Raw genomic sequence first — 13,591 nt, 5'->3', positions numbered from 1 at the left:
TTATAACCAGCTGTGATGCACCGGCCTATGATAACCAGGGTTGGGGTCAATTATAATTGATAATTAATTACAATTGTGGCGTAATTATAATTGTAACTGTAATTGAAAACACATGTTGCGGTTGTAATCGTATTTACATTGTACTTGAGTTCAGATAATTGACTTTGTAATTGTAATTGGCATGGAAACTGTCATTTAATTAAACGTAGAACTGGGGAACCATGTTAGAGTTCTATGGCTTACACCTACGCAGAGGCACCACATTTTGGGCCCTGGGTACAAACCATCTTGTTGGGCCCCTACTGTAAGTTATGTACACTTTTTTTTTTTTTTCATCCAATAACTATACTAGTATTCTTGCATTATTATGTAAGCTTTATTTTTTCTTCACATTAACCAAGAAGTTCCTAGCCTTTTTTGGGTCGTGACCCCATTTTAATATCACAAATGTCCAGCGACCCCAGAGACATTTTTATTTTCTAGAATTAGTTTTTGATCATGTTTATTCAAGTGTGTTACAAATACAGAGTAGTCAGGAGTAGTGACAAGTGTGCCACCTTAGATATTTTTATACTGCATTTTATTTGAACTAGATTTATATTTGAGAAAGTCTAAGTATAGGATGCAGTCATTTGATATTTAATGTGTGTGATGTGTATTTCAAAAATAATAATAAAAAATTAAAAAAAAAAAAATTTTAATCCTTTTTTTTTTTACTTCCTTTTTTTTTTTTTTTTACACTAATTACTAGACATTTTAGGTGACCCCACATGGGGTCCTGACCCTGAGGTTGAAAAAAACTGCTTGGGCCCTGATTCTGCATGAGTAATTGTTTTAGTACATACAGTGTACACAGTAACTTCTGAGACCCCCCCCCCCAGTGCCTTGGGCCCTGGGTACCTTTACCCCCCCAGTCCGACGCCCCTGCACCTACGTAGGTAATGATTATTAAAACATGATTATTATGAATTTTTTCCACCACATTTCAGTTCTCTTGAGTATCATTTTATATTTTTTTAATAAATTGAATTTGAGAGGTATACTCAGGCGCCCACACCAACTTCATTAATACCAATATATTCATTGATTAGGAAGCCTGACAAGGTAACCAAGATATATAAAACAAATTGGATAAAATCTAATATTTTTTAGTGTATTTTACAGCTGATTTAAGACATTGGCCAAACTGACCCATTATCTTAAGAGTTGCTAAAAGAAAGCTAACACAGGAGGATGGTTACGTTTTATGGGCTCATTTACTAAAAGCTCAGTAATTGTGATTAATTGAATTTGAACTTTGGTAATTGAGAACATGATTGTAAATGACTATCAATGGAAAATAATTGTATTTTTTTAATTGTAATTGGGGAAAATGCTGGTCACTGTAATCATAATGTAATTGACCCTAAAACTGATGATAACTCAACCCTTCTTGGTTCTTCCTACATGCAAAAATCAAGCTGAAAAACATATATTTTGTGCACAATTGCATGAATTTGAATGCATCGTTATAGCCGTGGGTAACATTTTCCTTTTCTTCAACATGAAAAGGTTTTTGTGTACCTTGGTTTACTGTGTGTTATATGTTTATTGGCCTCACAACTTGTCTTTGACAGTTGCAACGTGAGCAAAGTGTGTGATAACCACAGTGAGGATGGTTTGTGGCTTTATGCAGTTTAACGTAAAATACAAACACCACAAATGATTTATTAAGGGATGATTCAAGCATTCAACATTGTTGAATGCTTGAATTATGATTGTAATTTTTAAAATCTATATCTGTTATAATCATAATGAAATTGTAATTGAGTTCAGATAAATGACTTTGTAATTGTAATTGTGGTGAAAATTCTCTAAGAGTTGTCAGTTATAATTTAACGCAAAATTAGAGAACCGTGTTACAGTTTTATGTACAATTCTACATGTATGTAGTGAATAATTATTGAAATGTTTTTTCATATCAAACATTCCCACATTTTACAGTTACAAAAAATATTTAATTCAGGGGTTATACTGACACAAAAAAGACTCACCAAAAATATTACAACCTATATTTTCATTGATTAGAAGCTTAACAAGGTAACCAATAGATAGGAAAGAACACAGTTCACTTTTATTAGGTTATTTATTTCAGGCTCAGTAATTGTGATTAATTGTAATTGAATGTTAGTAATTGAGAATTTATTTTTTATTTTATTTATTCAGTTTATTTCCGACATGGTTACATTCACTTTTTTTTTCTTTTTTTTTTTTTCTTTTTTTGTACATGCCGAAAAAGGAGACGAGAGAAGCAGTTTGCTTATCCGGGTCCCGTCCCCTGTTTTACCATCGCAAATTTACATGGGTTTACATGTCTCTCTGGTCAAACATTCTTGATTTCTTCTGAACGTCCATCTGTAGTCAGTGTTGTCCTCTCTATCTTTGTTTGTGTTGGCCTTGTTCCCTGCCAGACGTTGTTAGCATTCCTCCAGTTCAAGAATAGTTCCTCTTTCGAAGGTGTTTGGAAGGTTTTTCCCTTTTCATCCACAATGTCACCTTGTTTTGTCTCTACATCAAGGGTAATCCAGCTGTTGTTAGTTCCATTGGCAGTGTTGTATCCTCCACTGTCTGATGATGGGATCAGATCCAACTTGTATAAACACATCACTACATCCCAGTTCACAAGCAAGGCAGTATTTTAATGTAATATATCTTAGTTCATAAGCGTGTTTCTAACTGCTGTTGTTAGTTTTATTGGCAGTGTTGTATTTTCCACTGTTAGATTTAACTTGTATAAACACATTATTATATCCCAGCTCATAAGCAAGGCAGTAATTTCATTGTATAAAAAAAAACGTGTTTCTAACTGCACATATGACAATAAACACTTTGAATTTAAATTTAATGTAATCCTTAATCACCCCACCACCTAGCAATTGAAATGAATAAATGACAGACCTTTTTTACTCTTGGTTTCACATTTAAATCGGTCTCCGTAAAATAATCACAGTCTGAGTTTTGTTTCCAGTGTTTATATAGATCTGGGTCCATATCCATGATTACCATCAGTAGTGTTGTTGTTTAGGTGGATCCTTCGTATTTTCCCAAGTTGTCCATCGTTTTGATGAGAACTGGTTTTCCGTCCTCTTCTTCCAGGATGTAAATCCTGCAGTTTTTTGACCAAGTCTTCACAATCTTTCCTTCTTTTTTTATTTGGCGTGCCTTCCATGCAATGCTTGCATTTTGTTTCGTCAGGTTTTCATTGATGTACACCTTCGTTCCCTTGAGTTTATTTCTTTGCTTGAGTATTTCTCCTTTGAATTTTATATTCGTGAAGGTTATTTTTACAGCTCTGGTATCATTTCTCTTTGGCAGGAGATGGCAGGAGTTGATGTTGTCAGGGTTCAGGACAATGTCCTTCGACTTCAGGAAGTCAATGACCTGTTGTTCAATCGATTTTGTTTCTTCGTCACTCCTGGGTTTTATCTTTAGGCCTGTGATGATGACATCTTTTTCTCTTTCCTTTTGTTCCAGCTGTTCAACCCTCGCGTTCAACAATTTTATCTCTTCAGCATTTCTTTCATTCTTTTCTTTCAGTACCTTTGTTTCGCTTTGTAGTCTTTCCAGTGAGTTTTCCAGCGTCTTTTCCAACGACTTTATCTCGGCAGATAGGTTTTGTAGACCCTCGCGTATCATCTCCTTGACCTCTTCCAAACCCGAATTGGGTTCTGAAGGGCCTCCCTGCGGTTTTTTCACCATTTTCCTTCAGTCTTGGGCCCAGTTTTTCAGGCTGTTCAGGCTGTTCAGCTGTAGCCAGCTGTAGCCAAGGTCATGTTATCGGAGCAAACGAAAACACGTCTGCTCTCTCCAAAGACCAGAGAATGTATTTGTAATTGACTTTCTGAGGATAAAATGTAATTGTAATTCGAAGAAATGCTGGTCACTGTATTTGTAATTGAACATGGATAATTGAAAACATAATTGTAACTGAAATATGTAATTGACCCCAACCCTACTTGACATAATAAATATTCCCTTTGGGGGGAAAATATAGTTTTTGTACAACAGGTAATTGAAGCAGAAAACAGGTTTATTGAGTAAAGCCAGCTTTAGGCTAAAATAGGGATGTAACGATTAATTGTAAGGCAGTTAAAAATCGATTCATAGGTATCACGGTTGATATCGATTTTCTGACAATTGAATCGCAGTACTTTTTTTAACCAGCAGATCCGGAAGTGTTGGCGGCGTGCGAAGTCTGCTAATAGTTTCTTTCTGGCTGCCTTCTACTCTTAAATATGTTAATAAATGATTCATTACCCCTTTAGCACCGAAAGAATATCTGTAATATTACTTGAATATCTGTAAAAGTCACGTTTTTCTATTAGCTCTGTCTGCTAGCATAGCTTCTCTTCTTCACTGCAAGATATTTGCATGCCAACCGACCACTGGGTTACCAGCGCCCTCTGCTGGTCCAAACAAATATGACGTAAATCAGTGCAATGACGGTTTTTTTTTTTTTTTAAAGTCCAATTGTTAAGGCACAAAATACATTTTCAGTTGCACTTTAAAAAGAAAAAGAACTATTATGCAGTTTTTCATTGTTTATTATAGAACCAGAATTTAAATTAATAGGCTTAATTTTCATTTGTATTATTCCTTTATTTATTTAATTCAAGATTTATTTTTAGTTAAATTGCATTGTTTTGAATAGTTTATCAAGGGATTCTTTTGACAATGAAAAATAAAAGGAAAATAATACAGTATTTTCTAGTTTTTTCCCAAAAAAAAAATTTGTCTACAGTCCCATTTTGTAAATGAAAAAATCGTGAGAGAATCGTATCGTGAACCCAGTATCGTGAATCGAATCGTATCGGGAGTTGAGTGAATCGTTACATCCCTAGGCTAAAACGAGTTGGTTACGAGGAGAATTATTTTTCATACACATGTCTAAATCATTTATTTAAAAATGACGTACAATCTATAATTTCCTCATTGTTGCAGTCTGTGAATGACTGAATCATGGAAATGTAATTCCAGGCCAAAAGTAGTGGAAGTTGTTCTAAAAAGACCTTGTCAGCATATTACAGAAGTGTCATGTGGAGTTTCCTCTGCTTGTTTCCACTTCCTACGTACAGTATATGATCACGTGTATTATCAGACAGAGGACAACCTGTCATTATTAATGCAAAGACAAACATTGCATCATCCTTTTCATTGCCAGCTTTCTATTCTGATTGAGTTCAAGTTTGGTTTCAGAAGCCTTAAACCAAATGTGTCAAACTCAAGGCCCGAGGGCCAAATCCGGCCCTTTGAGCAGCAAAGTCGACCGGCTAGAGAAAGTAAAAGATGATAGAAAAAACATGAAGCATTTTGTAAATTACCAACTGATTCACTTGTAGATATCTTAGCCACTCCATATACACAAAAATCACCTAAAATCCACAATATTTGCAGAGCTCAATTTTCCAGTTGTTATAATTCATGTCGGCAATCTCAAATTATTACAAGAAATTTTCCCAAATTCCCCAAATCAGGGAAATTTAAAGTGAAGATCCTGCAGGGACAGTTATAATCCCTTACTTTATCATTTATATATCATTTAATCAGAATCAGAATTCCTTTATTAATCCCAGGGGGAAATTGCTTTAAAAAAAAAAAAAGAAAGCGCGTCCATCACACAAAAACAATTAAAAAGTGTAAGTAAGCAAGTCAAAACAAGGAAGTAACTGGAGAAAAACGACAAAACTAGTTAAAGGTTGAAAAAGTATGAAAAAAGCAGGAGCGGCTGTAACAGGCAGCATGCACGTTGGCGCACGCGCACTACATTTATACGTGGAAATGGAATTTGCACTTTTTCCCACCTGAAATCTGTGGCCCACTTAAGGTCAAACTGGTCCGTATTTGGCCCTTCAACTGAAATGAGTTGACACTGCTTAACTAATAGTCAATTCAATATAATTCAACTTTATTTATATATCGCACATTACAATAAAGTCATCTTGAAGAGCTTATAATAATATTGATGTGGTTTAAAGTGATCAGTTTTTACACCAAATGGCAACAAACTGTCACTGCACTGAAAATAGTGTTTTACTCTTAATTTCAAGACAAAGAAGTAATAATGCAGACATTGTATATTTAACTGTAATTTTTAGTTGACCTGTAAAACACAAAAGTTGATCTTAGAACGTTTGATTGTCCATTTTGTTGTTTTTTCTTCTTAGCATTTCTTGCTCCATCTTCATGTCATTTTATAAGTATTTGGAAAATGCTGCTAAAAAAAGGTGTTAAAACATTTATTCAGCCAGAATTGTTTGAGATTTGACGTCTTTCTTTCTGTCGTGTATTTTTTTTTAAATTTTTACTCTTGTCTAGTGAAAGTTATCCACCAACATACTGAACATCAACACAAGCACGTTTGAATTTACATGAAGTATAATAGAGGTTATTAAAGGATTAAGTCAGCCCTTTGTACTTTACAGAGGTGATGGTTTGAGGTGAGCCGTGCAGTATATTTACATGTTTGTTTCCACTGTCACATCTCTGGAGAGAATAAGCCTCAGAGTTCCACACTAGATCCAGTTTGCTCCAAAAGATTATTATTCACTGTCTGCATTTGGGAAAATATAATAAAAAAAAAACTGTAGTATAGACATTTGAACAATGACATTTGTTTGATTTTTAAAGCATAAATATGAGCTTGTTAAATGTGAATTTTAACATTTTTATTTTAGAATAATTACAGCCTTATCTAATGACACATATTTACCAGTTGACTTGTCATTATAAAGTCAAGAAAAGGTCAAATATAAATCCACAAATACTGTGTCCAGTATTATACATTTATTTCTCTTTTTTTTTTTTTAAATCACAAAAATAACATAACATAACATAATATGTAAATACATATATCTGTCTATGTATCTAAGCTATTTGATGTAACAATCAATTATTTTAGACAAAAAATAAATATTGAGTAAAGCATTACTCATATGCCTGATAAAATGACACAACTCTCCATTAAAACCAACAAAAAAAAAAAGTCCTGTTCAAAACCCCCTCAGGCTCATCCTTTTCTGAAGTAAACTTGGATGAAATGTGGTTGTTAAATTCAGATAATGCTAAAATAGAATCCTGAACTATAGATAACATTCCTGTTAAGGGCTACCTTCAGTTTTTGTAAATTCCCTGTTTAATCCCAGTAATTCTTATTAAAGCAGAACTAAATAACTGTGCTTAGCGCTCCCTCCTAAAGGTCCCTTTTGGTTATGTTACTGTCGTAAACACTCCGCACCCCCCGCCGCCTGCCCCACCCCACAGTTACATGCGCACCTTTGCTCTCCTAAGACGGCAGCAACCGATCACTGAATAATCCTAATAGAACAGTGACGCTAAGGGTGCTTTCACACATATAGTCCCGTGTGACCATGTGAACAGTATGAGGAAGAGAAACAAGTGAAATAAATGAACGATGTGGGAGTAATATGGAAGGGAGTGTGGAAATGTGTGTGATGTGTTTGTTTGCGTGCTGACAAAGCGGCTCTCAAAATGGATGGATGAATGGATGGATATTTGTGTGTGTGCTGCCTGATGGAGCACTGGGTTGCGAGTGTGTGTGCGTGCCTGTTGCTGCGACGACAGTGTGTGTGATTGCTGTGTGCTGAGCTGTCACTGCATGTAGTTGCTGCATCCTCAGACAAAGGTCTTCTTTGCCTGTTTTTTGCTAGCTCCGCCATGATATAAGTTTGAGAAAAGTGAATTTGTAGACGACCGTGTGCAGCCACGGGGCTGGTCAGAATCTAGCATTAGTTTGTATTGGGCTGCAGTAAAGCAGTACGTCTTGCCACCTGGTCGGAGGCAGGGAAAGTTGCAAGTGGAGGGGGTGGAGGGTGGAAGATTACCACCCAATCACACCATAAACATTTGTATTATCCTCACAGGGACTACGAGAAGGATTTATTAAGGTGAAAAAGTTATTTAGTAGAGCTTGAATTAGAAAAACAAGGCGTTTTCTGTTTTTTTATTTTGGTTTTGGAAACAAATGCCAATTAATGAGTGTTTTTTATGTTTTTGTTACATAATGAAAAACAAATGATACACGGATTTTCCTCCATGATGCTGCTCAGTGATACCTGTCTGTTGTTGTGACGGTGCATACGCATTCATTTTGATTGACAGTGGCCCGTGCCTATTGGTTAGACAAAGTCGGCGTTGTATAGGGGTCTATAGGACAAAGGCTGGACTTAAACATTAATGTATGTATATGAATGACCACTGGCAGTAGACCATAGTAAAAGACTAGTCAGGTATTTTTCAAAAGAATTATACATAAACATAGATTTCTCAGAAACTCCAGATATCAGCTTTAATGTTCTTGTCTTTTCTTTATACGCTGAATTTTTTTTTAAGCAGTTGCCCTCTGTAAATTTTAAATTCTTCGGTAAATTTAGATTTTTTTTTCTTTTTAGTATTCATCATTACTCTTGTTTAAAGCTTTTATTTTGCACACTTAGCTGTTCACATGTTGTTACAAAAAATACAGACATGATGATTAATTGTGATTGAGAATTGTGATCACAATATTGAAACATATAATGAGCGATTATCATTTTGGCCATTATTGTGCAGCCCTACTTTATTATAAATATTTTATTTTGAAAATTAAATTTAGCAGACTATCAACCCTGCTGTTGCCCCATCTTTCCTGGTAAATGTTGCTTACCTCCTAAAACATGCATCATCGCATCCATTCATTCTGCAGACAAGAACTCTGTTGTGTTTAAGCACAATGTAGTGACAGCAGAATGTTAAGTTCCCTCTGCTGAATTACTAAGGTGATGACCGCTACAAACCCTCACTCTGTTGTTCAACCAACTGACACAAATGTCACTTCTTGTATGACTCACGTCAACGGAACATTTCTATAAATCAGTTTTAAATTCATATTACTCATGTTTGTAGTGTGACCTTTAGCACACACACACACACACACACCATCACTGAGATCCACCAACCAGTGGAAGATTTGACCCCAAAGGCAGGATGTGGGTTTTTAACGATAAATACCAGAGAACTTTTCTTTGTGGTGTCTGTGTTTTTCACACCCTCTGCTTCTAATATTTCTCACCGTGCACATTTTGAAACTCGATGGAAATTCACTTCAACTTCACACATATATTTTGTTCACAATTGCAACCTAATGCTAATGCAAGGATTGATGAATCGGCTTCGAGTCTTGAATGCACAGAGATGTTTTCTCAGGGTTTTTTTTAGTCCAATACGTTTATTTACTCATCGCACGGCACCAGTCGCTAACCCAAACAGACAGAAAACCCTCACATTTATTAACTCTAATGGCCGCCACGATTAAATTAACCTGATCGTCAGTGATTTTCATATTTAAAATGTGGGCTCTGCTGCATATGTTTTTTCTTTTCTTTTTTTTTTTTTTTTTTACGTATATTTTTTTTATTTTACTTACATACATACGTACAAGACTATGATAAAGAAATAGTGTAAGATCCCCAAATCGACATTTACCAAAACTTCACTCTAAATTTTTCACATATTGTTTGTATTTAAATACAAATACAGATGTTTTGCCTAACAGGATGAATAATCAAGATTCATAATTGTGATTGAAATATTAATCAAAATACTCGTAATTATCATTTTGGCCATAATTTTGCAGCCCTACCTAACATACATTGTTTTTGAGTCGTGGGAGCATCCAAACAGTGGGAATTGAACCCAGGACCTTCTTACTGTGAGGCAGATGTCCTAACCACTGCTCCACTGTACTGCTCAGTCCAATACAAATGTAATTAAAGCTGTGGCAAATATCGTAGCATCACATTCTACAGTATTGTCAGGAAAACGGTGAATTACACCCGTAATGTTTAGAGGGTTGTTTTTCAAGTACAAAGTGCAGAAAGACTATAATTAAAAACAAGATATTTCAAAATATAATATTTATTGGCTTTTTTATGCTTGATGTCTAAAACTTCTGTATTTTATGTCATTTTTCTGCATCATTGATGAACATTGAGCACATTCAGGTCAAAGACGGCGAGTCAAGAAAAGCCCAGTGAAGCCGTTCTCGAAACAAATCATGCTCTGTTCTTTGTTTTTCAGACTTTGAGAAAAAGAAGGAAAGGAAGTGAAGAGGCACAAGGAGACACGGCAGAACGCGCCAAGGAAACAAAGCTGGAAGAAGAAGAAGAGTATGATCCGTATAACCTCTGTGCCTCCGTGGATCTGGACAAGGTGTGTGTCTCTAAATCAGACGTAGGCAACTGGCAGCCCGGGGGCGACATGCTGTGCAGCATCCAAAACAAAAATCATGAAGTTGGAAGTTAAATGTGGAACAACATAATACACAAAACTCCAGAAACACAGAAAAAAATGACAGTAAAATGCACACAATGTCAAAGAAAACTACAAAGAGTCACAACAAAAACACAAAAAGATCAAAAATGATTCTTAAAATACACAAAATGACATCAAAGACACAAAATTAGAGGTTGACCGTTATGGGGTTTTTAAATGCCGAGGCAGATACCGATTTTTAGAAAAAAATTCAGCCGATGGCCGACATTTAAGCCGATTTTGGAAGCCGGAATACTTTTTTTTAAAGCACATTGGTTATGAAAGACCATTGAAACACTCATATAATATAAATGTGTACATCAGAAATGACATTAAATACACTAATAAAACTCTTAACATTTATTGAACTTTAAATATACCCGTACACAACCAAGTAAAACGAAAAGTACAGGATGGGTAAGTAGCAGTAAAGCACGACAACAATATGCAATGTGCATTGTGAAAGTAGTCGGTTCAAGCTTCTTTCCTAACTTAAAGTATCTAGTTATTAAGTTCACAAAATATTTTAAAATATACAATCAAACAGTAACCTGAAAAGTGGTTTGTAAGCCTATTGGTTTTTACCACTCCCATGCACATGCTATTATTATTATTAATACCTTTTTTTTGTTCTATATTCATACATCTGAATGGACGTTTTTTATGTTCTTTCTTTTTTCCTTTAATGGCTACTCTAAGGTGCTAAAAAAATGACCAGTTTTGAAAAAAGTCCATATATTGGTCGACCACTACATGAAATTACACATATTGACAGAAAAATACACAAAATGACAACAAAGACAGAAGAATTATAACAAAAACACACATTATGACTTGACAAACGCACAAAAACACAAAAATGTGCCATATTGATGATCTACAAAATTAATATAAAAACGCAAATAATGGGTATCAATGCTCAGATTGGTCATTCTTTTAAACGCTGACATTAATGTTGCTAATGTGGCGCTCTGATCAGACAATGAACATGTTTTTTTTGTGGCCCCCGCTGTGATAGAAGGTGCCCACCTCTGTTGCAGAGTGTGTGTGTAATGTGTTTGCAGTTAGACGCAGAGTAGCAGGAATGGCAGTGAAGAGCCGTCGGGTCGTTCACCTTGAATCATTCCTGAGCCTCCTGCTTTGTTATGTTGACTCCTGATGTTCTCACAGTGATGTGTGCTTACCAGGTCGGGACATTAATCATTTATGTGCTGGTGGTGGAATTAAATCCGTTTATCAGCCACTGTGGCGAGTTGGCTTGTGGCGGGACTGACAAATCAAAAGCAGAATATTTTCAGATAATTATAATTACAAATAATTATGTCCCAGAAAACATAGCAGTTAGCTCTATGTCAATCACTTCTGTTGTTGTTTGCATGTGAAGGTTGTTTACTTTGATCATTTGGCCCCAAATTATCTACTTTCCGGCTACTTGATCTCTCTGCTTTTTAGTTATTTTCAAATTTAAAGGTTTTTTTATTGTAATTTTCATGTTTCGTGTTTCCATGAAAACTAAATTTGTTCCATACAAGATATACATGCACACAATACACACAAGTACAGTAAAAATAGGAGTGCAGCTACAAAGATGATGTTTGCAGCATCAGAGCTTAGGTTATTTTGTTAATATTTATATCATTTTTTTTATAAATGTTGATATTTTTGCTTGATTCCTAATACAAGCATTTAATGAAAAAAAAAAAACTGTTAACTAAAGCTGATACATACTTTTATGTATTTTTTTATACACAGTTATATTCCAGTGTGACTTTGGGGTTAATGAGTAAATGATCTGTACTCTGGTACGGACTTGGTGTTTAATAATAAGGTGAACTGTGCTAACTTTTTATAACTTTTCTTTATGTAAAAAAAGTTAAAAATCCATTTACCTTGTGTAGGCGTGTGACGATATCTCTATACGCCGATATATCACGATAGTTTTCCGCATGATCGATTATCGATATGCTCCCGCTAAGTATCGATTTTTTTTCGATTTTTATTTTTTTAAATTTTTTTATTTATTTAAACTTTTCTGCTTTCCACTAAAATGTGCAGGTCGGTCGTCACAGAAATGTTGTCACTGTTTGTTGAAGGAACAAATATATTGTTTACTGGAATATTGCACTATAATGGTGTCACTGGTAAGAAAGACCCTATAATTTGTTTACAGAAAGCACTATTGGAGATACTTATTCATTTACATTGGTATGTTGACACTTATTTACAGAAATGTTGCACTAAAATAGTGTCACTGTTCATAGGACACTTTTTCAATTTATTGTCTTTCAGAGATATAAAATAAAAATTGTATTTTTTCACTTAATCTTTTTTTTCTTGTTATGTCATAGATTATCGTAGATTGATTTCTGACCAATATATCGATAATCGCAGTATCGTCATATCGTGAGTTAATCGTTATCGTGAGCCTTGTATCGCGTATCGTATCGTATTGTGAGGTACCCAGAGGTTCCCACTCATAACCTTGTGTGGGTCCAGTACAGTTTAATATATGTAATTAACTGACATTTGCTTACTGTAACTTCTTGGAGTTGCAGGCAGATTATAAATGTTAGATATTTTTTAAAGTGAATTTTTAACCACTAGTCGCAGTGGGCTTCATCTCCTGATATTTCATAACCTACGTAGTAGATGACCCTTGTATAGTTTTACCCTGTCATCATTCATTGTTATCAACGTCAGCATTTAGAATAATGACCAATCATTAATACAGGGAAGAACTGTACGTGTATATATATATATATATATATATTTATTTATTTTTGTTTTTTTCTCATTTTCCACTTTCTGTTGTTGTCTTGTGTGTTTTTACTGTAATTTTATATATATTTGTTTTTTAAGTCATTTAGAGTATTTTCCTCTCATTTTGTTAGTTTTTTGTTGCTTTGTGTGTTTTGACCCAATTTGTGCGTTTTTGTCATCATTTTGTGATTTTTTTTTTTTTTTAGACATTTTTTGTGTATTCATTTTCTTTTCTTTTATTGTTGTTTTGTAATTTCATAGTTTTCCTATCATTTGGTGTTTGTTTTTTTAATTGTTGTTGCCATTGTGCATGTTTGGAATCATTTTGTGTATTTATGTTGTCTAGTTTATATTTCTGTTATGTGTTTTTATCTTATTTTGTGCATTTACTTACTTTTTTTTTTTTTTTTTTTTTTTTTTTACATTTAATTTGCAAATTATTGACCCTGCGTTCATTCATTTAAAATAATGGCCTTCGTGTGTG

General features: G+C 34.6%; 1 protein-coding gene across 1 annotated transcript in view; it reads left to right on the top strand.

Moving 5' to 3' along the window:
- The window catches only part of fa2h (fatty acid 2-hydroxylase), a 53,250-nt gene that overhangs the window by 26,530 nt on the left and 13,129 nt on the right, over positions 1 to 13,591 (top strand). The window contains exon 2 of the mRNA XM_028449205.1: positions 10,114 to 10,245. Coding sequence (XP_028305006.1) covers positions 10,114 to 10,245 — 132 coding nt within the window. The remainder of the gene's footprint in view (positions 1 to 10,113; positions 10,246 to 13,591) is intronic.

The sequence above is a fragment of the Gouania willdenowi genome, chromosome 6 (assembly GCF_900634775.1).
Source record: "Gouania willdenowi chromosome 6, fGouWil2.1, whole genome shotgun sequence".
Classification (NCBI taxonomy): Eukaryota; Metazoa; Chordata; class Actinopteri; order Blenniiformes; family Gobiesocidae; genus Gouania; species Gouania willdenowi.
This window is presented reverse-complemented; position numbering and strand designations above follow the sequence as displayed.